A 24,245-nucleotide genomic window follows, 5' to 3' on the forward strand; every position below is an offset into this window, starting at 1 on the left:
ATGCTGAATGCTGAATGCTGAATGCTGAATGCTGAATGCTGAATGCTGAATGCTGAATGTGGAAAGTGCTTGTGGGATCATGGTCTCGGCTGTTATTACTCTGTATCAGCTTGGTCATCATTGTGTGTGTTCCCCTTGAAGCTCACCTTCTTATTTCTAGTATGAAGATGCACCGAGCTGAAATTGTCAATCAACAGCGCTCGCCCTTGCCATGAACATGGAAGAAGCACTGGTCTCTCTTTGGAGGCTTCCCGTAACGAACCCTGTTCTTACGAGCTGCATCAAGTTCTTTGATAACATCTTGAAGCATCTCCACTGTGAAGTGCTTACGATTGTCAGCTGTCATGATACCATCGACATCGTCTCCGATCTTGAAGTAGAAGGTCAAAAGCTCGATTGCGGCTTTGCGAAGCGGCGATCCGTTGACAGTGTTCTCGTAAGCAACCTTCATCAAGCACAGAGGTAGTTCAGCGTCTCTTTTTTCCTTGGCGAAGATCTCGTCCATGACACAATTCTGTAGCAGGGGCACCTGGAAGCGATCGCCAAAGACCCAAAGGTGGACAAGAAGTTTCCAGCTCAGAGGCTCGGTGAGCTTGCGCGTGTAAAGCCAGGCATGGAAGTTCTGAAACACTTCTTGGTCAACATCGAGGAGTTCGATCTTGCCCTCAGCTGCTTCTGTGAAGGATCCGTTGAAGGCTGCGCGAAAGTAGTCGGAATAAAACACCAACAGATCTTTGTGGATTGAGAAGGCTTCCCTGGTACTGCCGACGATGATTGTGACTAGTTTGCCTCGGAATTGCTTACTGTAGCCCACAAGAACCGGTAAGTGCTGGGCATCAGATGTTAGTTAATGGCTTACCTTGATGGTGTCTGGTCGGGCGTCGACACCGCGCCTGTAGATGGACCGGTAGCAGACTGTCGGGTCGATGGGGCCGGCATGATGAGCTGGAATTGGGACGCTGTTGTGGTTGATCAGATGCTGATGTGGTAGACGACGGTTGCCTGGTCTTTTATAGAATTGCTGACGGGAGAGCGTGGTGTGAGAATGAATGTGCTGAGGTGACAGTCGATCGAACTTCCAGTGAGCCTTTTCAGCAGAGTGGTTCACGTCAGTAGATCAAGAGGAACAGGAAGGTGCAACGTGATCTTACGGTTGCAATATGTGTAGAATGAGTAAGGACGCCAGAAAACCTGTGCGGCATTCATCTTCACTGAGCAGTAATCGACATTCCGAGAGTCGAATTTGATTAAGATCTTCATGGTCTGGGTTGTCATGCGATTTTTTATTCATACATCGAAAATCATTCACCGTCACTAACAAATTGATTGGGAAAAGCTGAGTCAGAGCTTGAAGCTGATCCATCGGGTATTGCGTGACATTCTGTGAAAATGAATGAGTGTGCTAATTTGCAAAACTCCCTCCTCATCGAAGTGATTCCTGCACCTGCCAAGTTATGTAGACTCGAAAGAATTGTCTGCTTCAACCGTGAGAGTGAGCTCTTGATTTGCCTTTGTATGATGATCATGTTACTGGAGACGACGATTGAAACTATTGGTCTTTGAAAGCGTCAGATCAAATCTCAACCCCTTGGACAAGATTCTGTCGTACCTTGATTGGATTCAAGAAAGTCTTCGTGGCGTCCTTGTTCTTTACCGAGATCTCAACAATGCTCGTCCTTGCCGTGTACATGGAAGAAGCACTTGTCTCTCACTGGAAGCTCGTACAGTCCTAAGCCTTTGGGGCGCTTGTCCACAGCGCGCACAAGGTCGATGAGGCTCTCGACTGACCAATTCTCTGGTTGCAGATGAGTCTTGGGTTCATCTTGAAGTCTGAGAGAGGTAGCGACCTCGATAGCAACTCTGCGCAAAGCCGATCCAGGTACAGTGCGGTCATAGATGAGAGGCACTACAGCACTAGGGAACGCGTTTTCTTTCTTTCTTTTGGCAATCAAGCTATCGGCAGCCCAATTTTGGAGGAGCGGTATCTGATATTGGTCGCCAAAGATCCAAAGTCGGGCGATTGTGTAGAAGTTGGTGCTTGCGAAATCGAGCCTGCGCGTGTAGAGCCAGACTTGGAAGTGCTCAAAATCATCCTCGCTGACTTTTGGGAGTTCAATCTTGCGTTCAGTAGCCTCTTTGAATGAACCTTGGAAAGCAGCGCGGAAGTGATCCGAATAGAAGCAGAGCAGATCTTTGTGTACGACATAGGTCTTCTTGTTTGTCCCCACGATGAAGGTCACTGTTTCTCTGAAGTGTTCGCTGTCACTAGAGTTAGTGACAGAAGCATAAGACAAGACTTGCTGCGGGAAGTAGTCATACCGCGAGGGCCATTTGTCAGGTGTTGAGACAGCGCCTGTAGATGGTTTGGCCGCGCTTTGCTGAGCCGATGCAACTGACATGATGATGCAAGTGACCAGGATGGTATTCAAGGAAGGAAGTAACAGATGGCCGATTGACACCGAAGGATGAATTTGTTGCCGTCTTCCACCCAAGTTTCTTGACGCGCAAGAGGAGGTAGATGGCTGACCGAAGTCAGAATATGAATAAGTGTTCAAGAGATTCCCAGTGAGACTGAAGAAGTATGAGTGGGGCCAACGACTGAAAGACAACGGAAGATTGCAACACGATCAAGTGAGAGTTCCGCGCGGCACACGGATCATGAATGAAGTGAAAAGAAGCACATGATTATCCGGATGTCCCAGAAATGATTGTTCTTCCTATTGTTCGTTCCAGGCCCAGCTTCCCACAGCAGTCTATCCCATCCCATTTGTCCATGAAGAAACAATGCATAAGCAACCACCAGCAAAACGCCTACCAGCGCCAAACAAACCTCACAATCAGACAGCCAGCCACCAAGAAGGGATAACAATGAAGTTGTGCTATATTAAACAAGTCGGAGAAAGAATGAAAAGGTTTTCATCGAGCGGGGCAGTTCCCTAGCGTATGTCGAGCTGGAACTGTTTGAATCGTCCACTCATTGTGCGACACCGTGGACATTGTGCTATGCGTCCGCGGGACTGTTCTGCCATCAGTGCATCGACACAACCTGAGCAGAGGCCGCAGATGCACTCTGTGCATGCGAAACACTCCTTGAGAATACTAAGCCTCCTACAGCCTGCGCAGTATATTTGTACGGGGTTCGAAAACATGGGTGATGAGTCTGAAGACATGTTTTGTGATGGCATGATGTGGAAGTTGTTGCCTGATTGATTCGAGTCGATAGAGGATGAGACGGGGTTGTCTTCGACTGAGGGGAACGGCCCCATGTCCAGAGGAGGGCCATCGGCATCGGCAGGAGGAGGTGTGAGGGTTTGTTGTAAGGGTGACGCAGTATATGATTGGAATTGAGAGCCAAGGGCGAAGGGAGCGAGTGGTGTGCGTGCACCGACTTGTGGTGACTTGTAGGGTGAGACGGGTAGCTGTTGCAGACTGTCAGTGGCGACCGGTCGTGACAAAAGAGAGGTGTGTCCAACGTACAGGTGTGAGGTCCCGATCCTCTTCTGTAGCCGACGTCGCGGCATCTATTAAATCTTCCCATCTCTTGCCGTACATGTTAGGTTCGGCACTGAGGGCCTTACGGTTCTCGTTCTTGATCTTGTCTCTTTCGTGCTTTGCTTTGCGGGCACTCTGTGTCAGCGAGTTCTTATGAGAGCTATGGGAAATGGAACGCTGCATGGGGGGAAGGGTGTTCTGACGACTCGAGGGCGACTTGAGCAGCGACAGGCCCGTCGGGGTTCCCTGATCTTCTTGGTATTGGCTATCGAGGAATTGCTGGCCGGCTGAGAGCGTGGGATCTACCATGTGAGCTCTCTTTGCGTCGGACACATGGTCGTTGAAATAGTTCTGACGCATGTACTTAGCGCTCGGAGCAGCGTCATCAACGCAGTCAGGGCCTACTTGATCATTGTCCCACTCTCCGTCTGGTCGAGCATAGTGAAGCTGTGCCAGTGCAGCAGCCGCGTTCGCAGCCGGGATGAGGGAGCCCCTTCGGTACTCTGCTGGCAAGCCGTAGCCGTCGGGAGCTATCTGAACGGGGCCCAGCCCGCCTTGAATTCCATATGAGCTCAGCCCGTCATATGCAACGCTCAAGGGCGCATTGAACACACCTGCAGAGGGTCCTCCAACTGCGTACTGGTCGTTGTTACGGTGGTGGTCTGCAGGCTGTGATCGCGGTTGGCGAGGGGCAGACGTCGGCGACCATAGCTCTACTCGAGGAGGCCGCTCAGACGGTGGTGAGTTGACCATCAAGTCGAAGCTCTCCTTGGTTGCCGGCAGCTTGGGAATGTAGTATTCCGGATGCGCTCGTCGGATGTGCTCCTGCATGGAGCGGAAGCGCTTCTCCTATAATGTCTTTGTAAGTCGCCTTCCCATGTTGACTTGACCAATACGACGAAGCATTGCGGCTTGGAGGAACGAGCTGCGGGGCAGACGGGACAGCATTGGGCATGGGACAAATACAGAGACAGAAACACACGTTCAAAGACAACAAAGCAGTGAATATTGGGAGACGGAGCAGAGGCAGAGAGAAGAAATAGGGAGACGCACGCCCAAGCATTTCTTGCGACAGTTGCTGCCATCAGCAGACTTGATCGGACAGACGACTTCATTGTCCGGATCAGACGCGTGATGGTTAGACGTGTGGTTCAACTTGGGAGGCATGTCGATTGAGGAGTCGAGTCTTGCAGCTCGAGCTGTCAGCTTGACCAGCCGCAAGGCACCTGATCCAAGCTACGCAAACGGATGACGATGACTGAAGCCTGTCGGGGCGAAGGGACAGAGGCAGGTCGGATTACCAGCTCAGGCGCGGGTACGTCCGGAGGGGTAAGGAGCTGTCATGGAGCTCGATTGGAGCTCGCTGAAGCTTATCCACAGCACGCCAAAGAAGCAATATGGCGTACGTGAGAGACAGAGCGCGTTGAAGAGGTATAGACTCGAAGAGATACGTGACGATAGGAGAGTTGAGAGAAGCTGGCAACAAACGCCCCACACACGCGGGGCAAGCAGCGAGCACCTGAGAGAGAAGAGAGCAGCAGAAAAGGCACAGGCCACGGCAGCTCAGGAGGCTGCGAAACAGACATGAGCGACCGACGCGACCGACAACCCTTGGACCATTCTTCTGACCGCGACGCCGCCGAAACCCAGCCCAGCAGATAATGACTTCACCGCCCGTTTGGGAATCTGCCATTGGCTGCGATTCAGCTGCCTCTTGGCCCAAGACAACATCGCTGGACGACTTTGTCCTTGTCTCGTTCTGGGCCATCAACACATCTTGCACGTCGTCGCAGCTGCTTCGCTCAGTGGTCGCAACAGCTGTGTTCTGTCGCCGCCAGCTCCGAAGAAGGCCTTCACATGCTCGTTGAGCGCACGGTCATTGACGGCTGAAAAGCAACGCCAAAATAGAGTCGAAACCTAATTTGACCGTTTATCTATGAACTTTGAGCACCCTTGTTTCAAGATCTATGTACAAGAAGAGGCAGCGAGGTTGGCATCCTTGTTGTCACTGTCATACCGGCTATGACTCCTCCTGACGGCCTTGCACGATGGCTACTGGACCGCTGTACACACGATGGCCTTGTACAAAGTAGGTGATCAGGGCTCCTATAACAACTGCAACAAACATGACTGGCGCCCAATTGAAATTGTCGACAGTGACGGGCTGGGCGTTAGGCCAGAAGCCTATGAGTTTCATCAGCTCTAGTTTTTAAGAGGAAGGTCTGTATCACTTACACCAGAAAAAGGCCTCCCAAGCAAAGAGAAGGCCAAGAATATTGATCAATACTCCCCAACGGCCCAAGCTCCATCTCGCCTTGGGTAGAAGGTGCGGGGCTGTCAAACGTCTGTACAGCACGCAGGTGATGGAAATGGCGTATGTCCCCATCTGTGCTACAGCACCAAGCGAGATGATTGCATTGAAAGCAGCCGAAGACCCGATGTTGATCAATGATAAGATTATGGTGAACACCGCAGAGAAAATCACAGAATTCACGGGTATCATCAGCTTCGGACTGACATAGCCCAACCAACGAGACCCAGGAAAGCCACGGTCGCGGGCGAACGCGTATGTCTGTCTTGCAGTTGAAGCTTGATAAGAAATGTTACCAGCCATCAACAAGACCATCATAAGCACAGCCAGGACAATGGTCCCGGTCATGGGCATTGCCTGCTGGAAGGCGTACATCATTGGGTAGCCAGTCGGATCGTTGATGGCATCGTCGACAGATGGCATAGCGAAGAGGAATGAAACCAGCATGATCAAGCCGAGAAGACCGTTGACGATATAAGTCCACCACTTCCATGAATGTTAGCATGTTCGAGGACCAATAGTATACCATGATCACTTACCATAGCTCTTGGGACCGACAATCCAGCATCTTTGACTTCCTCTGACATGTGAGCCGCAGCGTCCGAGGCTCCAAGGAAACCAACTGCAGAGACTTGACCGATCATGAGAGCGAGGCCCGTCGTCTGCCAACCGCCACCGTTCTGGAGGTCCAAGAAAACATCTTTCGCAGGAACATGTGGACTGAGTACCCAGAAGACGATCATGATGGCCAGGAATCCAGCAACATGCAATACCATCACTGCGTTCTGCATACTGGGCAGCCAATGGTTGAACCAGATGTTGAACACAACACAGACCAACATAACAGGGAAGACGAGCAATGTGCCTTGCCAGCCAGGGGCAGCGTAATCAGGGTTCTTGATCACGATCAACGACTGAATCAATGTTCCGCAGAGGAAGCCACCAGAAGCGTTTCTAGATGGACATTAGTATTTTTGCTAAGCATGTTGTGATGTAATACATACCCGGCTTGCCAACTAAGCGTCGATACCCATCCTGTAATGTACGACAAGAACTTCTGGCAACTTGGAGGTGCAAACTCTGACACCCAGTGATACTGTCCTCCACTGCAAGGGTTGGCTCAGCGACAGTCGATCTATCAAACACTCACGACTTACCATGTAGGAGCCATGGAACTCATCTCTGCCAAGCTAGCAATGATGAATCCGTAACCGATCATAACCCAGATATAGCTCCAAAACAAGCCACCACGACCGCCGTCAACGAGACCTTGCGTACAAGCCATGAGAACAAATTCCCATGTTGCCATCAAAATGGCAGTGAATGACAGCAGAGAAACTTGACGAAACACTCTCTGTACTGAAGTGTCAGCGACATCCGCTGGTGTACCATCACCATTTGTTAGCACTTACACGAAGTTCTTGCTCCTTGCCCATGCGCATCATGTCGCGCTTGTCTGCTGGCACGGAACCATATGCGTCTGGCGTTTCGTCCATCTCTTCATCTCTAGGAGAGTCATTGTACTCTCCCAATTCGAATTGCGCATGACGGGCGGCGGCAGCGGTCTTTGTAGGTCGATGATCAGAATCACCGATCTCACGCTCGCCGTTGCGGATGCATTCTTCGCCGAATCACTTACCATACCCACGGTATATTCGTTTGCGCCACCGAAATGTTGTCTCTCGGTGAGAAATCTGGGTTGGGTTCCCAGACGACGAACTGCGAAGTCGCAGATGCAGGGTTTGAAGTCTAAATCACAGACTTGCACATCAATGTCTCTCTCTCACCTGATGAGATCTTGTTTGAGGGTTTACTTGTCAATACGATCCGTTAGAGTGGTTCCCAGGATTCTGATGCTTAGAAGCGAATATTCGAAAGCCACCCATATAGCAGCCGAAGCTTCCTTCACCACAAAGTAGTATCGCTAGTGAAAACAGGCGAGTTTCATCTCACCTGCAGACGCCATGAAGTGCCTTGTCGATCAGTTTTGAGGGTACGGCTAAGGACGAGCGGTATCGTATGCCGTGTGGCTCTACGACAGTTCGGACGGCCCGTCTGGCGAGATGAACCGGCCACGCGAGTGGCTTGCGTGCTTTAGGCTGACTTGAACGTCGACAAGGGTCGCTTCTGCCGACAGGAGGAATACGTGTAGCCACGAACAGACCAAGGGTCCCAAGCTTATGTTTCGGGGGTCCGTCAAGCCGAGCATCAATCTCAAATGAGTCCTCCATCGGCGATAACGTGAGCGAAAGGCATAAGCCCTCATTCGAAGGATAAGAAAAGTAAGTGGCAGTGCGATAAAGAGACAAATGTAGCGCATGCGCACCTCGCAAACGCACTATCTGGTGATGTGCTTCTATCGGCTTACTTACTTTGCACTTGACCTGCTGCAGCAGCAGATGCCCACATGGCTACAAACCTAACGACAGTCAACGGTGCTCCTCTGCCGCCTGGAATTACCTACTTCGCTCGTATCAGCGACACAGATCATGCTGGCTATGTCTGGATTGTCGCGTTACTGTCCTTGATATATCCATTTGGCACCTTGCTTGTACGACTGAAGGTCAGGTGAGTTAGGGAGAAGACCAGACAAGGGATCATTGACTGAATGCGTTCTGCTGATAGATGGGGTCTTTATGGTTCTGATGATTGGGTGCTGCTGCTGGCGACAGTGAGTCGAGCTTCTCTCCCGAGGGTGTTTCATCTGACCATGATGTCTAGTTTATGGCAGCTTGTCAGCATATTCCTATTTTCGTTGGCCTGAAGGCAGGGTTCGGCCAGTCAAGCAGAATACTCCAGCAGGACCAGATACTGAAGATCGACCAAGTGAGTATCCAAGGTTAGCGGTACGACACCTTTTGTCGACTGACCAGCGCAGACTGTCTACGCAGCTGAAATCATGTTCGTCCTGGCATACACGCTCTCCAAAGTGTCGCTAGCACTGTTCGTGAGGCGTCTCTTCACTCACAACACAAGACTCAATGCTGTACTGTGCTGGTCGTTGTTGGGCATCACAATTGCGTGGAGTGTGGTTGCTCTGTTCGTTCTTTTGGTTAATTGCTCGCCATACCACTACTTCTCTCAGGCAACGAAGTGTGCATCTTACGTCAGTATAACAATATGGCCGATCAAGTGCTCTACTGATCTCAAGTCAGATGGCTCGATGGCGAGCCATAACAATATTCGATATCGTCACAGAAGCCGCTCTCATGATCGTCCCTTCCTACCTAGTATCGGGTGTTCTGATAGGCTCGCGACCGAAGATGCTTGTCATGACTGCTTTCGCATTCAGACTCGCGTGAGTAACCACCTGAATCTGAAGTGTGACGATTCTGATAAAGTCCAGGGTGATAGCATTCTCCGCTATGCACATGAGACGACTCTCACAGACGGTCCATGCCGCAGACAAGGGCTTTTCCTTCATACCGCCAGCCATCTATATCCAGATATGGTTGGCATGGTCGCTGGTCAGCGCCTCGATACCCTCGTTTCGATCGTTCATGAGCCCTTTCGACAACATCACTGTCGCAAAGACGGACGACTCGCACAGTGCTTCGCGTAACGAGGTCAATGGCGCATATCTTCTGATGGGTCCAATCAAATCTCATCAACGACATCATATCACGCCAGCGCGATCGCCATCGCAAGGGCTCAGCTTCAACTCAAAGCTAGGCACAAGGACGTCAGTCCATCACGAACAGCGGGATGAGAACCAGTCAATCAGCTCTCAGACAGGCATCATACGCAAGGATGTCGAATGGGAAATTTCACACGATATCGAGCCGCTATAAGTGATACAGGCAGCAAGTACCTCAATACCAAGCCTTTCAAATCGCCGACATAACCAAAGGCAGAAGATGAAGTTGTCAGCTTTACGCGGTCGTGCCTGCCTCATGAAGTCACTCGGGTTGAGAAGTCGGGAGCAGCTGCCATTCGCAGTCGGATCTCGCAAGGGATTGTAGGCGAATCCCGAGGATAGTAATCTTTGCCGATTCTCGCGATCCGACTCGCTTGGAGTTCCGACGGTCAGGATTCGAGACATGAGCGTCCAAGATAGGCTATCGCACCTGAAAAGATCGACGCAAGACGGAGAACGGAGCAGACAAGTTGTAAATCACAACAAGGTCCGCGGCGACGTTGTTGTTTCTGAGATTCGCCTCCCTCGATCATCTTCCGGAGTTCTTTGAGCTGTTCAGCCGGCCCGCGTGTGGTTGCCTCGAGCAGGGGGGTTCCGATCCGGTGGCTTGGCTCCATGCAGATCTGGGTCCTCGAATCCACTTTTAGTTCGGTTGTTGTTTCTGTCTTTCAACGGGGAACCATCCAGGTCGTTTTTCAAGGTTTCACTCAAACATGCCTCAACACCTTCTCTTTTCTCCTTTGTCGTCTGCTACTCTCCTTCTTTGCTCTTGTGAGGAGTTTCGTGGTTTGTCGATATGGCCATAAATGTGAAGCCTCTTAATGCCGACACCACATTCTTGATTGATTTCATCCCTTCCTTCGCGCCTGCTCATGCCTCGGCTCGGTTTCCTGGCTCTTTCTCCGTCTTAATCGATCCCTGGGTAACAGGGAGTTCTTCGGTCTGGAAAGAATCTTTCCAGATATCGCATCACACAACTTCGCCGTGCATTTCATCGTTACGGGACATACCACAACCGGATCTTATCATCATCTCACAGGATAAACCTGATCATTGCCACAAACAGACATTATGCACTCTCCCAGCAGACTCTAGAATCCACATCCTGGCAACTCCAGTAGCTGCCAAATCAATTCGGTCATGGAAACACTTCACGCATGCGACCATTCAAACGATGCAGCCATATAACAGCAAAGACGAAAAATCTGTTATACGCATACCAATTCCAGGATACTCGCTCACCAGCCAGGGCGGTGAAGTCACAATTTCGTACATGCCACAAAAAATGGACCCAACAAGGCTCCACAATGCGATCGGACTCACATACCGAGCACCCAATAGCAAAACAACTTCCGTGAATGGCTCTGTCGTCAATCTGCTCAACCTCCCACCAACCCCTCAAGATTCTCCAATGGCAGGCAACTTCTTGGACCTTGTGGTTGATGGAAGCGATCCTTTGACACCTCCTGACTCACCCATGGAACTCGAAGGAGATTTGCCTACTATTGCGCCGTTCGAGAAGACAATCAGTGTTCTATACAGCCCTCACGGCGTCGCATATCCTGCGATCGAGCCATATGCATCGTCATTCTTGGCCAAGGAGTCTGCATTGCCGTTGACTGCCCTGTTCCACTCCATCAATACCGAGGAGAATCCTTGGTTTATGGGTGGCATCGTAGCGGCAGGATATCCTGGAGGCGCTGAAATCGTGCGAAAACTGGGAGCTCGGTACTGGATCAGCGCGCATGACGAGGTCAAGGACAACAGAGGTTGGTCTGTTGCATGGATCAAGAGTTCGGTATACTCTGCAGAGGAAGCACAGCAAAAGTTGGATGACGAAAATAAAAACATGGCATTGCATCAGAACGGAAAGCATGGAAAAGCGAATCACAGGACACAGATTGTCAGACTGGATGTGGGAGAACGGCTACGCATTGTGTGATCTGGAGCGATTTTTTTGAAGCGTTTACTGTCTTTTAGCGAGCATATAACGAGTAATGGATAACGAATAATAATGAAATCATACACAAAGAGAGCAAATCACTCCATAAACCATCTCATCGAGCATCATTCGTTCGTTCTGATCAGAACACCTCTAGGGTCATACTTTTTTCTGATGGCTTGTAATTTGTCATAGTTCTCGCCAAAGACCTGATACGACAATCAGCAACTTGACATTAAGAGACTTCGGAACATAATTGCATCTTACCGCTCTACGATCATTCCATGGCTGCAAAAAGTTGATAAAATAGTCTGCAGGCGGAAACTCATCACCCACAATCAACTTTCCGGCATTCTTGAGCATATCAAGGGCATCCTTGTCCAATTTCGTGGGATAATCACCTTCATCAAGTCTTCCCACACCCAATTGCAGAAGATGCTGGTTGCTTGTGTGTGGCCAAGCACACTGACCATTCTCGTTGGCGGATCTAAAGACTTGTTTCTGGAACAGCTCGAGCAGGACAAAAGTGCCAGTGTGGAGTCTCCTGGGGTCGAGGGCGATTGTGTTGTCAAGCCAATCCCAGGCGCGGAGGATGAGTTGCTCTGTCATGGCGGCGGAAGGGATGGTGATGTTGGACATGTTTGCTGAGCAAACTCCTTTGGCTGCAAGTACGCTGTCTGTTACGGACTTCTGCATCAGTACTGACACCATACAGAAAACCCAGACAAAAGGGATGAGAAACTCACCACCATGGATATTTACATGTCTCAAGTTCATAGTTTTGGTTTCGTCCACAGCTCCTTCGATCTTCAAAGCCCAGTCGAATATCCTTCTTCCATGTCCCTCGCCTTCGGGATCGAACAACCAGATTGCAATACCAGGTTGAGCAGCAGCACCAATGAAAGACCCTTCCATCAAGTCAGTGTTATAGAGATACATTGCCGTACCAGGCCATTCCTCCATCCTCCTCGCAAACCCCTCCACCTCTCTTGCAACTTCCTGCAACGCAGACCGCGGGAACTTTATACTTCCACTGTAGATGTTTTGTGAGTATTTGTACACTTTCAACCTAAAGGCCGTGACGATGGCAAATCCGTGACCGCCACCGCGAAGAGCCAAAAGAAGATCTGGCTCTTGTGATGCCCAGATGATACTACCATCTAGCTTCACAACTTGAGCGTCGACGAAGTTTTGAGGGTCGGAGGCCAGACCATAAGTAGATGAGATCCAAGAGAGACCACCGTGCAGGATCATACCGCTTACACCGACAAAACTGCATCGTGCACTCAGAGCTAGAAAGCTAAAGTGATTAGAAACCAGATCATCCAAGAAGCATAGTACGAGATGGTGGAGGTCAGCGAAGGAGGCATACCTTGATACCCAGGCGCTTCCTCTTCCAACTTCTTCTCCACCTCTCCCCAAGTTTGCCCCGCACCAATCACAATACTCTCGTTCTGAGCATCAAATGCAAACTCCTTGAAAGCCATGAGACTAATAAGCACATCCTTTGCACTCGCATCGCCAATTCCCTGACACCGGACCGCCCAATCTAGGTCCGAGGTAGCGAGGAAAGCAATCAGAGCAGCAAGAGCCTTGATTGATTTTGGTCTAGCGAGGATTTTTGGGTGAAGGTTGCGATGTGCTTGCCATGTCTGCGACTCGGATTTGTATTGGTCGGATGACGGGTCGACAAGTTCGGAAGGGCTGAGGATAGTTTTAATGTGGTCGAGATGCGAGGCATTCATTGTTAGGTCGAAGCAGCAAAAACAAAGTCAGAACGTGAAGGAGAGCTGAGATCTGTGAGTCAGTAATGCCGTGGTACTAGTTGCATTGATATACGTCCAATCGTGAGTTGACCGGTCAGTGGAAAGTGGGGAATGCTGGTGGTACAGTTTGCCAAGTGTGAAAGCTATCTTGGCCAACATATGATTTGGTAGCGAATGAAAATCTATATTGCGAGATATTGCCCTGCGTATGATGATTCAGACCAAGAGCAAAAGCCATCAGCGCGAGCCTCAAAATTAGTATGGCATGCTCCCTTCAACCTGCCCAATGGGTTGCCCATATGCCTGAATGTGTCCCCAAAGTCTGAGGGATGCTGGAACGTAAAGCGATTGCTTGAGCATGTCTCGCTCGGTTGTGATACAATATTATCGCGGTATGAAGTGATTATCTTATGCTTGCTGAGCATTGAATGTCTGAATCTCTCGAACTACCGTTTCTCGGTCGACCGGTATCGGGTGTCGTTACTGTAGAAACATTGTTTGAACGAAGACTATGCAAGTTATCGTCTGGGTGCAGCAAATCCTCGACGCATTCGTTGGGCTGAGTGGAGTCCTTCGAACCATCAGCAAATCTTTCCACACGGTCTCGGAGCTCTTCAACTCACAAATATCCGCCAAAATAGGACTCGATTCGGCTCTGTGGACTTGCTGGCTTGCTGCTTAGCCCATAAAAGAGCAGACGCCATTTTCGGGTTACTTTCCAGCACTTCTGCAGAAAGCGACAACTCGTTAACGATTCGTTTTCCAAGGCCATCGCACCACCATTCGTTTATGTTGGTAAACAAGACGCCGCAATAGATGTAAATCAGTACGGCTAGAGGCTCGCGCTGACAGACAAGCTGGAAGAAGTCTGGCCCAACGAGTAGTGAAAAGGCCATAACGGCGAATGGTGAGTCGTAGAATTGTTTTAATAGAAGCGCAATGGTTTCGTTGTAAGTTTTCTCATCGGGACTTCCAGCAACTACGTCGTAAAGTGCGGTAATTCTGTCATGGAAAGACTTTCGAATTTCAGAGTCGTACTCCCATGTGATGGTTCTGGGTCTGAAAAAGGGTGTCATGGGGCCGTATTTAAGAGGCTCCAGCATTGTCAGATAGAGCATTGCTGTTCCTCTAAAATAGTTTCGTAATCCCACGAGCTGTTCGATGGGATCCATGTCTGGATGAGGTATTGATATCTCCACCATAGTTGTGACGAAAGAGCTGAGGCATTCATTGTTAGTATCGCCAGCTTCAGAAGGGAGAAGAACTAGACACCCTAGAGACCGAGATGTTTTTCATCTGCATCTGACCGCTCTCAGGCTTCTATGTCAAAACTGGGCGAGACTTACAAAGCAAAAGCAGCGTGGCACGTCTCATCGTTGACATCGCCAAGTACCTTGTAGAAAACTGGTAACGCCCGATTTTGATATTCGATAGCACATCGGACCCAAAACTTGGCATTGAGTGGGTGAAGCTTGGAACGATGAACACAGGCCAGGGCCAAAAGGATGTCAAGCAGATATTCATTCTGGAAAGCCAGTTGAGGAATGTTATGCTCCCACAGGTGCCAGTCTTTAGGGTCGTGAACAACAGTTTTGATGGTGGTCGTTATGAAGAAGTGTATCAGGTCCATCTCTTCGGCCCGCGAGAGGATCCTGTGCTGAGCATCGACAGCACTCGGTGGCGTGTCTCGATCCTCATGGCCAGTCGAAGGGCTCTGCTCGTTCAAAGAGAAACTGCAAGTCGCGTCTCGTTTCACGCAGTTTCCACAAGTTGGCCTGACTTCATCACACTGGAAGGAAATCAACTTGAATGTTCAACTCGACAAGCTGTGGTTGCTCTTGACCTTGACGTGTCTCTTTTTGCATTGGTTACAACCATTTCGTGATTTGTGATGGCTACAACGAATCAGCGACGATCAATGCTATTGCAATTCGCGTGATATCTTACGCCTTTCTAGTAGGTGGCATAATCAAATCGATATCGATCAATCATTACTCACTGACGGCTGATCAGGCCCTATGTATATCTCTTGTCTCTCCGGTTGGCAGGCAAGAAGATTCCGAGGCATAGAAAGAATATTGCTGACAAAAGAGTTCGTCAGGGTAAAGTTACGCAAGGCAGGGCTCGGCGAGAGCTTGCCAGGCGCCGAACGGCTGACGGAGTCACGGAGACCGTAGATCCCGTAGAGCTTTGACCAAGCACATGCATGCCTGGCCATTCTTTGTAACAGCTGCTCGACCACCACATGCTTACCACCATCTGATCGAAGTATTAAAAGGTCATGTCTCCCGCATTGAGAGATGCCCGTGAGTCATATCGTGATTCTTACTTGCCAATCTTAGTTGTGCAAAAATCGCTATCGGAATATCTTTGCTCACCTGATCTTGGATCGGGCAGCGCTTGCGAAGTGATCATCTCATCAACGGAAGACTGCGGAAGCTCATGTCGCGAAACATCGGTGTACACATCAGTGTAGAGCATGTCAAGATCAAGTGTTCGGTGGAAACCAAAGATTACTTATAAGATGGCATTGCCAAGGGGATTCAGATCCGAGTGATGGCTGTGTACGATATTACGATGTCACGAGCCTCGTACGCTTCGTATCAATATATACGATGCACCAGGTCGTGCGAGAGCGATGGTGTTGGCAATCAGTTTCATCGCAACCAGGGCTGAGTTCGTGCATACGAGTACGGATCGGAGGCAAGATATTACAGATGCTCTGCTGAGATCTTGACACAGCCTCCTCTCCTAGCAAAAGCTAATCTTGTTTGAGGTTGGAAAGCATGCATATCATTCGTCTCGACATGCTACAAAAAAAATCACATGTCCTTGTCCCGGCCTGGTTTCCTTCTTGTTTATGGGTATCCTGTAGCAACACCGCGCAACGCCAATGACAGCAATAAAAGCAATTCCTTAAAAAGCATTGTAGCCCACCAGATCGTAAAATGTCGTATAACAGGAGCAGGACGGTGACGGTCAGGCCTCCGCAAACCTTACCATGCGGCGCTTGAAAGAGCCTCCCTCATCGAGAGAGATGGCAGAATCACGTTGTGAAGTTTTGCGCTTATCGTAGCGTCGTTGTCTTGCTTCTCTTGATTCGCGAGCGCGCCATTCCAAAATCTGACGCCGGCGCCATTCGGAGCGCTTAGTGACCATAGCAGGTGTTGGTATGAAGCCAATGCCATTAATGCCTTCGCCATCGTCGTCGGCAGTGTGGTCGATATGATGTCCAGTGATCTCATCTTGTTGCCAGGTCATGTTCTCATCTTGATTGCAGGTATCATCTTCAGTAGGGTTGGTTGGCGAATCGCAGCGCAAGGCAGATAATTTGTCTTGGGCAATCTTTATAGCTGTAGGAAGAGACAAATCATGTTCGTCTTCGAGATTGGGCGAAGCAATCGGAGTAGGAGGTGGAGGAGAAGTGACACGGCGGGGAGGATGGAGGACCAGGCGACCCCGCGGTGAGGTGGGGTTGTTAGGTGTAGGTGATTTGGAGGGAGAGGCAGAGGGTATCATCTGGTCGTATGCGCCAGGAGTTTCATCGATCTCGGCCATGTCTGCAGGCCGCTTTCTGGTGGTGGGAGTGTCGGCGCCCATGTCTAGTTGCGACAGATGGAGAGCGACTTGGGTGCTGGGGCTGTCATCTCTGTTTGGCGGCATGACGGCCGGCGCAAGACCGGATTATGTGTCGAGTGAGGAAGGTGCGCAGCTGCTGCTCACTGTCTGCACAGCTTCATTGCACACACAAGCTGCTTGAACAAGGCAGCCAGGAACGTTACACTTCACCAAGCATTCAGCGCTCCAGATGAGTCGCTGGACCACAAGCGCCTCAGTGCACAGCGGCCTTCCCGCACGGCGAACGCCGCCTTCGTAGGGGTTGATCCACCACAAACACGTGGATCTCGAGCGGCGGGGCCCTTTGCTGTCTCCTCTTGTCCCTCTTAACCAAACTTGCGGTGCTTGCTTTCGCAAAGCCCCATCAGTCGTGGACTCTTACGCAAGGAAATGCATACGCTTCCATGCCGTGGGTCTATTAAGGAGAAATGTTCTCCTTCCAGCATACCTTTCTGATCTTCACCAACAAACCCCTGGCGACTGGTCTTGCTTCTGTACCTTGCAGCGCATGCTTTCCTTTTGACGCCCGTTCTCATAAACGCGTTCGGCTTTCCATCATCCCGCCTGCCGCCTTACCTGTTCTTGTCAAACAGCCGACCTTCCATTTTTCCATTGGGCACAGACTCAAATATTCTACCAACGTCAGCTCGCGTTTGCTCGCTCGCTTTACATTTCTTGTCTTTGTGACCAACGTCTCTTCCAAAACAAGACTGCTTTTCGCGTAGTTTCCATATCAATCATAGCGTCGCTCCCAAAATCACACTGTTTTATAGATTCCTTTGTCTGCACCATTTCCACGTTATCGCAAATCTTATTCTAGCCCTTCCGTTTCGTTCGTCGAGGAAGGGAAGCTGAAGCTGCTTCCAAATCAACCTCTCGGGTATCCTTCCATTTCTCATCTGCCGTTCACTGCTTGATCGTCGTAGGGTTGCGCCTTGCATGAACCCAGCACCCGGTTGCCGTACCTTGATCTTGAATCATTAAATTACTTCTCGTCGTTCATCCGTGCCCGTCAATGGAGTCCGTTCTCAAGACAGCTTCGAAACTTTCAGACACGTGCTTGTCAGGACCTTCTTGTCATTGCCATCTCGAATCATAGTATTTTCGCAGGACATGAAATGCCCATTTCGCCGTCTCATGAAACCATCATCTTTGCGCGATCATCCCAAAGACTCGGGATGTGCAGCCCGGCAGATCCTCCGCGCTCATGCTCAGATCAGACCCTGGCCAGACCTGTGCGCGACTAAGCCCTGCTTGGCGAGCTCAAACAAGCTTGTCTGTACATACAATGGGACTGCCGCTCTCCGTTTCCTGTTGCCCTTTCGCTAGGGTCGCTTGATATCGCCGTTCGTACAGGAAAATTCAATTCAAGCCACCCTGCGGGAGACGAGAAGAGCCTTGTCCAAGCAGCCAGTAAAGCGTTACAAGTCCCGAGCTACCATGACCACTCAAACTCTACCATCACATTAACTGCAAGTGGAACCTATGGAAGGTGCTAATATCGAATTGACTCGCTACTAACCTACGCCTCGACTTGATTCAGGAGCGAATGCGACCCAACAGTGGGCATGTCATGCCACGTTGTTCTGCTAGATATGCTTGCCGGAAAAAGTGGCCGCTGTGGGGACGCCCTTGATGCAATGCCCGGTTGTGCTGTCTGAGACCATAGCAAAACACTAAAGTCGCCCTCGCTTCCCATCAATCTGGTTGGTCGAGCTTATTCTCGCCATCGACCTATAGTAGGTACTACCTCCCTACTTTCTCTTTTCGTCTTTCTTTCTAATCCACCAAGATATCCGGATTCACTGCCCTTTGTCTACCCAAAACCGTATCCCTCTTGTCGGTAGTCGCACTTGCTCTGATACAGTCTATTGTTCGACTGGGCATCATCTGGTGCAAGATCAGCAGTCATGACTGCGGCTAAAGCGATACCGACTCTCCATGAGCTCAAGTCGTATGACATGCTCGCGGTTTCAGCAGTATTTCTGGCTCTGTCTGCTATCACAGTGTTTGCTAGAATATACGTTAGAGGTTGGATGATTCGAGCGTTTGGATGGGACGATTGGCTTATGATGGTTACTTGGGTGAGCACTGGTGTTCAGTCGCATCCCTCGAACGCGATACTGACTCAATAGGTCTTATTTGTGATAACAACTTCATTGCTCATGACCATTGCGAGGGCAGAGATAATTCCCCCAGGCGTTGCGGATTCAGACACCGTAAATGGCATCTTGACAGTATGTTGGCTCGCACAATCCTGTGACCATTTTCTAACGACACTTGCAGCTGGTCGTTTGCATCTTCGGTCTTTATATCCTAACGACCATCATCTTCAAGCTTAGTCTGGCGATTTTTTTCCTTCGTGTCATCAACGAAAGGTGGCAGCGTCAGGTCATCATCGGCTCGGTGACATTATATACTCTTTTTGGAACCGCCTGGCTTTTCATCGCCATCTTCCAATGTGGTAATCCAGGAGACTATGGCAAGAATGAAGCTGCAGGAAAGTGCTGACCGTTCCGGACCGTCCTGCGACCTCTCAACTACACCCATGGAGTACTCAACGCAGTCACGGATTGGATCTTTGCAATTAGTAAGTCATTGAATACCCATGGTCCTTCGGAATACCTGGACTAACATCAGCCAAAGTTCCCATTTTCGTCGTCAGAGCTGCACAAATGGGCAGGCAACAAAAGATTACGGTATGCACTATCCTTGGTCTTGGTGTTTCGGGCAGCATCTGTTCTATTGTGCGTCTGGCCTATGTCGATGTCATTGGCGTTCCAATGCAGGATCTGTTGGTCTCCGCTCCCGACTACGGCATCACATCCATCGTTGAACTCGGCCTCGGTATCACCGCCGCTTGTCTAGCAACTCTTCGCCCTCTGTTTGCCTTCTGGTTCGACAAAGCACGAACGAACTTTTCGTCCTCTCGCAGCAGAACTCCCAGAAGCACACCTATGGCATTGAGCGGCAGTAAAGGCGTCTCTGGATCTTATGTCACCTCTGGCCATAACATGGGACCGAAAGACGATGGTTTCGTCACTGTAACCAAGGAGTTGCAAATCTCCACAAATAGACACAGTGTTACTGGCGAAGCATTGGAATTGCATGTCATGAGTCCGACTTCGCCACGCCAACTCCGTTCTGCCCATCGATCACGGAGTCGATCTAGTGAAGAGTCTCTGCTGGAAGTTGTCTAAGTAGAGCTTCCTTCTTTTCTTTTGTCACGAAAACACATTTGTAATTCCCAGCTTCTTGTGGATCTTGGACGATTTTTTTTTTCTTCTGATTGTTTTATATATACCCATACATGTAACGAGATACCGACCTTCAATTCTATCAATACATCAGTTCACTACTCATTCTCGATATCCTCGTGTTGAAGCCTATTCTGCCATGGAAAGAGATAACAGCATGGATTATCGACAAGGTTGGTTACGTCGTCGAGTTTGAGTATGTTTCAGCCTTGTGGGCAGCCTTAGGGCTTGGTGCGGGATCCAGTTAAGACGTAATCTGCAGGTCCAAAGTGTAGAGGATAGATTAAACGGTCCATGGCACGCTGATCGTGGATCGGGACAGGAAACGAGAACGATCAGGGCTTGCCTCGGTCCCATCTGTATGGGTAGTTCTTGTATATTGATTTAGTGGTTTGGCTGCGGTACGAGAGGTCTTCTGCCCAATGCTTCAGGTTCAAGGACAGAGTGCCAACTACTGTTGTTGTTGTTGTATTCAGCCTGCCACGCAGAAGATGTATCTGATGCTGACATGAAGAATGTTTATCGTGCCTCGCCAGCCTGCTCTCTCCTCTCTAAGATCTTATCCACAATACCAAACTCGAGGGCTTCCTTGGCACCCATGAAGTAATCTCTCTCCATGTACTTTTGAATCTCCTCCATGGTATGCTTCTTCGTCAAGTGCCTGAGGTAGATCTCATTCAGTTGCTCACGCACACGCAGAATCTCTTTTGCGTGAATGGCGATATCGGAAGCTTGACCCTGGTATCCACCACTGACTTGGTGAATCATAATCCTGCTATGCGGTAGAGTATATCTCTGGCCCTCTGCGCCACCACACAGCAGCAAACTTCCCATACTAGCAGCCTGACCCATACAGATGGTGCTAACGGGACTGCGGATATACATCATAGTATCGTAGATAGCCAGTCCAGCCGTCACAATACCTCCCGGCGAGTTGATGTATAAGGAGATGGGCTTTTGCGGTGCATCGGCTTCGAGGAATAGTAACTGAGCGACTATGCTTGCAGAAATTGTTTCGTCGACTTCGCCGTTTAGACAGATGATGCGTTCTTTGAGGAGGCGCGAGAAGATATCGTAGGTGTGCCATCCCCCACCAACGGTCTCAGTGACGAAGGGCATGGGCATGGCGGCTCGCGGTGGTCGGGCGGGAGTGTCGCGGTTTGTGGGTGGGTAGGGCGGGAGTGAGGTGAAGCTTCTTGTTGCTGTTGTTGTGAGGGGCGCGCGTGTGGTTGTGGCTATCGTCTTGAGAGCGCATTGTGCGCCGAGGCGTGGTAGTAGCGGTATCGTCATGATGGCTGGATTGTGTGTGTGTGGTTTGGACTGAATTGTCTGTTGCTGCTTCCAAAGTCAAGATTGATGGAATGACGATGTTTCGGTCACAATCTGGGGTCTGCCGGCAAAGGCGGTGAGTGCGACGCATGGGCACCTCTTTCCTTGCACGTCTCTTTCCTATCAATTCATCGTGAACTCTTTTGAATTTCTGTTCCTAGATTCTTGTTGCTACCGTGGTGTGTCGTGCGTCTACCTGGTGTGTCTTGTCTCTTCCGATGATTGCACCTCGTCAATATGATGAACCTCTGGCCAAGGTACGGCCTAGTCTCTCTACCAGCACCACTTTATCATGGCGTCTGATTATATTCTCTGCTTCCGACTCCATCTCATCGATACATATCAACTATGTCTTGATGCGAGTCTGAACTGATAGGAAGTACTCGTGCGAGCTTGTCTAGGCTTTGCTTGCTCGACTAGATCGACGTGTCCGGATGCGGAAATGCTTCATCAAATCATCCATCAGCCAGCACATCCTACTGCATTGTCTTGCTGAATTCTCACCAGTCATTCTAATCTTTGTTTGTCCAATATTCTCGAGTTAGCAGTACAAAGCACAATGGTCATGGCCGAAAGCGGACAAAGCTATCATCATGACCTGAAGTCTGCTCAGACAACTTTCGCACTCCAGCATGTTCAACTTTTCCTCCCCAATCTGGTATTAAGATTGTTCCTGACCGATATATCATCACTTCAGCCAGCATGGGTCCACTGAAACTCAGTAGTGCCCAGAGGGCCGCGATTCTCGCAAACCCCGATGGCCTTCAATACATCAACGTCCTCCCAAAGCCGCCACTCGGCACAACCTGGATTGGCGGCTATGCACTTGGTAGAGGCGCTTATGGCGAGGTCACATTGTGGATTTTGCTTGACAACGTAACGCAGAAGCCTCTCAAGACGTGTGCTATTAAGGATAGCTTCGACAAGCACTCTACCAAAGAAGAGGGTCTCTATCAAAATGTCTACCAACAGCTCGTTCGCAAAGGCTTCGACTTTGACGTTGACCCAGAAACTGAGCTAGGTCACGCTCGCAGCGACCAGAGGTTCTGCAAGGAAGCCTATCTTCAAGGCATCATGACTGAGCCTAATTCGAAAGAAGAGATGTTCTCTGTGCCCATGTGGGGCTATAAAAAACAGCTCCCTAGTCTCCGAGGATCGGAATATAACCACTGGAGATTATACATGCCTTTGTATGATTATTCAAGCATGTTCAACCTAATGTACGCCCATAGAAAGGTATCTTCAAATCGAATATTTTCTTTATCATTCTTGTGTTCTAATGGAGAACAGGCCCGCAAGGCAAACCCGGAACCCTTCATCTGGCACACTCTTCACTGCTTATTTAGTGGAGCTGTGCAGTTGCAAGAGCAAGCCCAGAAACGCGAAGGATCTACCAAATCAGACATTATTGTCGTTTTTGATATGAAACCCGACAACATATTGCTTGCCCCGCCCTCACGCACGTCGGGCTTTCCCATCTATCCTCGCCCTCACATCGCTGATCTCGGAGGCGGATGTAAGTTCAACCCACTGCACTAGCACTATGTACTACCTTTGGAGCCTGCTTGATTCTATGCCATGCAGTCGAGGCTGCTCAGTAGTATTTAAAGGAACAGCATATCCAAGGAGACTCGCAGTGCACCCATACGCAATTTGAGAGACTTGCTGACTTCATTTGCTCTAGGTTTGACCAACTCTGAGGATGAACTGAATCGCAAGTCCAAACTGATCTGCGCATTGACGAGGGGCTACGTACCGCCGGAAATCGATGCGCAATATGTGTACGATGATCCCAAGACTCAGAACATGGGATGCCATGATTGGACGAACGTCTGGCAGATTGCAAGAGTGGCCGAAGCAATGATGAAGTTGACCATGCAACCGGACCAGATCGAGTATCGTCTTGGAAAAAAAGTCGAGGAAATGGAACCCGAGATCTTGGATTGGGAGGGCGAGTTACCTGGTCAGGATTATTCGATGGATCTGAGACGATTGCTATCCCGCTGTTTGAAATTCGACCCAACAAAGCGACCAACTTCAAGAAGAGTCTTGCAAAGCATCACAACAAGTCCGGCATTCCTGCAACACCGCCATGGTATGGACACTTTTGGCAACGATGCATGGTTTGAAGAGCAACAACGAAAACACGACGAGAAGAAAGCTGCAAAGCCTTCGCCAAAGACCACGCCACCAACACTTGAAGAGGTCGAGGCAGCGACCAAGAAGCGAAAGCGTCTCGCAAACGCAGAAATCTACACGCGAGCATGGGAGGCAGACAAACGAGCAAAGTTCCGCGAGCTAGAAGTTCTCCCCGACGAAAAGTTCGACCTCGAATACGGGTACAATGAACTTTGGAGCACGGCTCAGTTCCCATTGAGAGATGAGAACGGCGCTTTTCTCTACGACCTCGACCATGATTTTCTCCCCGATGGCACACCATACATGAAAGGCCACACTGCTAGTGTTGACATCGGGGGATTGAAGATAGCGACTTCCAAAACTGCTGTCGAAGGTGATGCTGGCGATGAGGGTGAGAATGATCAAGCAGGTGGTGACAACGGCGACGATGATGAAGACAATTCGCGTTCACCAAGCCCGCCGTTCCTTTCCATTTATTGATGATCAAGGAGGTGGTGTCCCTGCGGATGACAATCCAGGAGCTGGTCCCTTGGACTACTCGGGATGCCTACCCTACTGTAGAATGTGGTGATCAAGAGTATCATCGCCATACCGCCTCAAACTAGACACGCCAACACTCACCGCACAGAGCATCTTCTCAATCCTGGACCAAAAAGATTCAGTCACCAAAGATCCTTTGCAAAGCAATCAGCTCCTAGAAATACGGTCGGACCTCCAAGACCAACTAACTCTGCTTTAAACTCTGTTTTCCTGT

The 24,245-nt window shown here is 49.9% G+C and overlaps 12 protein-coding genes across 12 annotated transcripts; 4 read left to right on the forward strand and 8 right to left on the reverse strand.

Annotated features, from left to right (window-relative positions):
- Positions 1 to 190: 190 nt before the first annotated feature.
- Positions 191 to 939, reverse strand: M437DRAFT_61425 (uncharacterized protein; the record flags this gene model as incomplete). Its single annotated transcript, XM_041023930.1, has 2 exons — positions 191 to 803; positions 860 to 939. The coding sequence occupies 2 exons, from the start codon at positions 937 to 939 to the stop codon at positions 191 to 193; spliced, it is 693 nt and encodes a 230-aa protein (XP_040883992.1).
- Positions 940 to 1,841: 902 nt separating this feature from the next.
- M437DRAFT_15616 (uncharacterized protein) lies at positions 1,842 to 2,351 on the reverse strand (the record flags this gene model as incomplete). The annotated part of the gene is made up of 2 exons (XM_041018822.1): positions 1,842 to 2,259; positions 2,320 to 2,351. Coding segments are annotated over 2 exons (450 nt in total), but the record flags the coding sequence as incomplete, so codon positions are not given.
- Positions 2,352 to 2,936: 585 nt separating this feature from the next.
- Positions 2,937 to 4,659, reverse strand: M437DRAFT_37117 (uncharacterized protein; the record flags this gene model as incomplete). Its single annotated transcript, XM_041019572.1, has 5 exons — positions 2,937 to 3,419; positions 3,478 to 3,843; positions 3,898 to 4,046; positions 4,107 to 4,341; positions 4,546 to 4,659. The coding sequence occupies 5 exons, from the start codon at positions 4,657 to 4,659 to the stop codon at positions 2,937 to 2,939; spliced, it is 1,347 nt and encodes a 448-aa protein (XP_040883994.1).
- An 853-nt stretch (positions 4,660 to 5,512) lies between these two features.
- Positions 5,513 to 7,299, reverse strand: M437DRAFT_37834 (GABA permease-like protein; the record flags this gene model as incomplete). The annotated part of the gene is made up of 6 exons (XM_041019723.1): positions 5,513 to 5,676; positions 5,728 to 6,289; positions 6,343 to 6,757; positions 6,808 to 6,909; positions 6,961 to 7,157; positions 7,216 to 7,299. The coding sequence occupies 6 exons, from the start codon at positions 7,297 to 7,299 to the stop codon at positions 5,513 to 5,515; spliced, it is 1,524 nt and encodes a 507-aa protein (XP_040883995.1).
- A 911-nt stretch (positions 7,300 to 8,210) lies between these two features.
- On the forward strand, positions 8,211 to 9,594 carry M437DRAFT_61428 (uncharacterized protein; the record flags this gene model as incomplete). Its single annotated transcript, XM_041023931.1, has 6 exons — positions 8,211 to 8,371; positions 8,429 to 8,474; positions 8,525 to 8,629; positions 8,682 to 8,909; positions 8,959 to 9,101; positions 9,150 to 9,594. The coding sequence occupies 6 exons, from the start codon at positions 8,211 to 8,213 to the stop codon at positions 9,592 to 9,594; spliced, it is 1,128 nt and encodes a 375-aa protein (XP_040883996.1).
- Positions 9,595 to 10,236: 642 nt separating this feature from the next.
- M437DRAFT_35805 (uncharacterized protein) lies at positions 10,237 to 11,382 on the forward strand (the record flags this gene model as incomplete). Its single annotated transcript, XM_041019324.1, has 1 exon — positions 10,237 to 11,382. One exon carries the CDS (start codon positions 10,237 to 10,239, stop codon positions 11,380 to 11,382), a length of 1,146 nt encoding a protein of 381 aa, XP_040883997.1.
- Positions 11,383 to 11,507: 125 nt separating this feature from the next.
- On the reverse strand, positions 11,508 to 13,127 carry M437DRAFT_38073 (cysteine desulfurase; the record flags this gene model as incomplete). Its single annotated transcript, XM_041019767.1, has 4 exons — positions 11,508 to 11,591; positions 11,650 to 12,059; positions 12,129 to 12,674; positions 12,755 to 13,127. The coding sequence occupies 4 exons, from the start codon at positions 13,125 to 13,127 to the stop codon at positions 11,508 to 11,510; spliced, it is 1,413 nt and encodes a 470-aa protein (XP_040883998.1).
- A 635-nt stretch (positions 13,128 to 13,762) lies between these two features.
- On the reverse strand, positions 13,763 to 15,115 carry M437DRAFT_36905 (uncharacterized protein; the record flags this gene model as incomplete). The annotated part of the gene is made up of 4 exons (XM_041019532.1): positions 13,763 to 14,366; positions 14,495 to 14,937; positions 14,992 to 15,043; positions 15,096 to 15,115. 4 exons carry the CDS (start codon positions 15,113 to 15,115, stop codon positions 13,763 to 13,765), a joined length of 1,119 nt encoding a protein of 372 aa, XP_040883999.1.
- A 1,012-nt stretch (positions 15,116 to 16,127) lies between these two features.
- M437DRAFT_35998 (uncharacterized protein) lies at positions 16,128 to 16,811 on the reverse strand (the record flags this gene model as incomplete). Its single annotated transcript, XM_041019361.1, has 1 exon — positions 16,128 to 16,811. One exon carries the CDS (start codon positions 16,809 to 16,811, stop codon positions 16,128 to 16,130), a length of 684 nt encoding a protein of 227 aa, XP_040884000.1.
- Positions 16,812 to 18,676: 1,865 nt separating this feature from the next.
- M437DRAFT_61433 (uncharacterized protein) lies at positions 18,677 to 19,966 on the forward strand (the record flags this gene model as incomplete). The annotated part of the gene is made up of 5 exons (XM_041023932.1): positions 18,677 to 18,850; positions 18,902 to 19,003; positions 19,053 to 19,230; positions 19,321 to 19,356; positions 19,407 to 19,966. The coding sequence occupies 5 exons, from the start codon at positions 18,677 to 18,679 to the stop codon at positions 19,964 to 19,966; spliced, it is 1,050 nt and encodes a 349-aa protein (XP_040884001.1).
- Positions 19,967 to 20,542: 576 nt separating this feature from the next.
- M437DRAFT_36428 (uncharacterized protein) lies at positions 20,543 to 21,148 on the reverse strand (the record flags this gene model as incomplete). Its single annotated transcript, XM_041019448.1, has 1 exon — positions 20,543 to 21,148. One exon carries the CDS (start codon positions 21,146 to 21,148, stop codon positions 20,543 to 20,545), a length of 606 nt encoding a protein of 201 aa, XP_040884002.1.
- Positions 21,149 to 22,054: 906 nt separating this feature from the next.
- Positions 22,055 to 23,971, forward strand: M437DRAFT_36985 (uncharacterized protein; the record flags this gene model as incomplete). The annotated part of the gene is made up of 3 exons (XM_041019551.1): positions 22,055 to 22,588; positions 22,643 to 22,868; positions 23,037 to 23,971. The coding sequence occupies 3 exons, from the start codon at positions 22,055 to 22,057 to the stop codon at positions 23,969 to 23,971; spliced, it is 1,695 nt and encodes a 564-aa protein (XP_040884003.1).
- Between the last annotated feature and the right edge of the window lie 274 nt (positions 23,972 to 24,245).

The sequence above is a fragment of the Aureobasidium melanogenum genome, assembly GCF_000721775.1.
Source record: "Aureobasidium melanogenum CBS 110374 unplaced genomic scaffold scaffold_1, whole genome shotgun sequence".
Classification (NCBI taxonomy): domain Eukaryota; kingdom Fungi; phylum Ascomycota; class Dothideomycetes; order Dothideales; family Saccotheciaceae; genus Aureobasidium; species Aureobasidium melanogenum.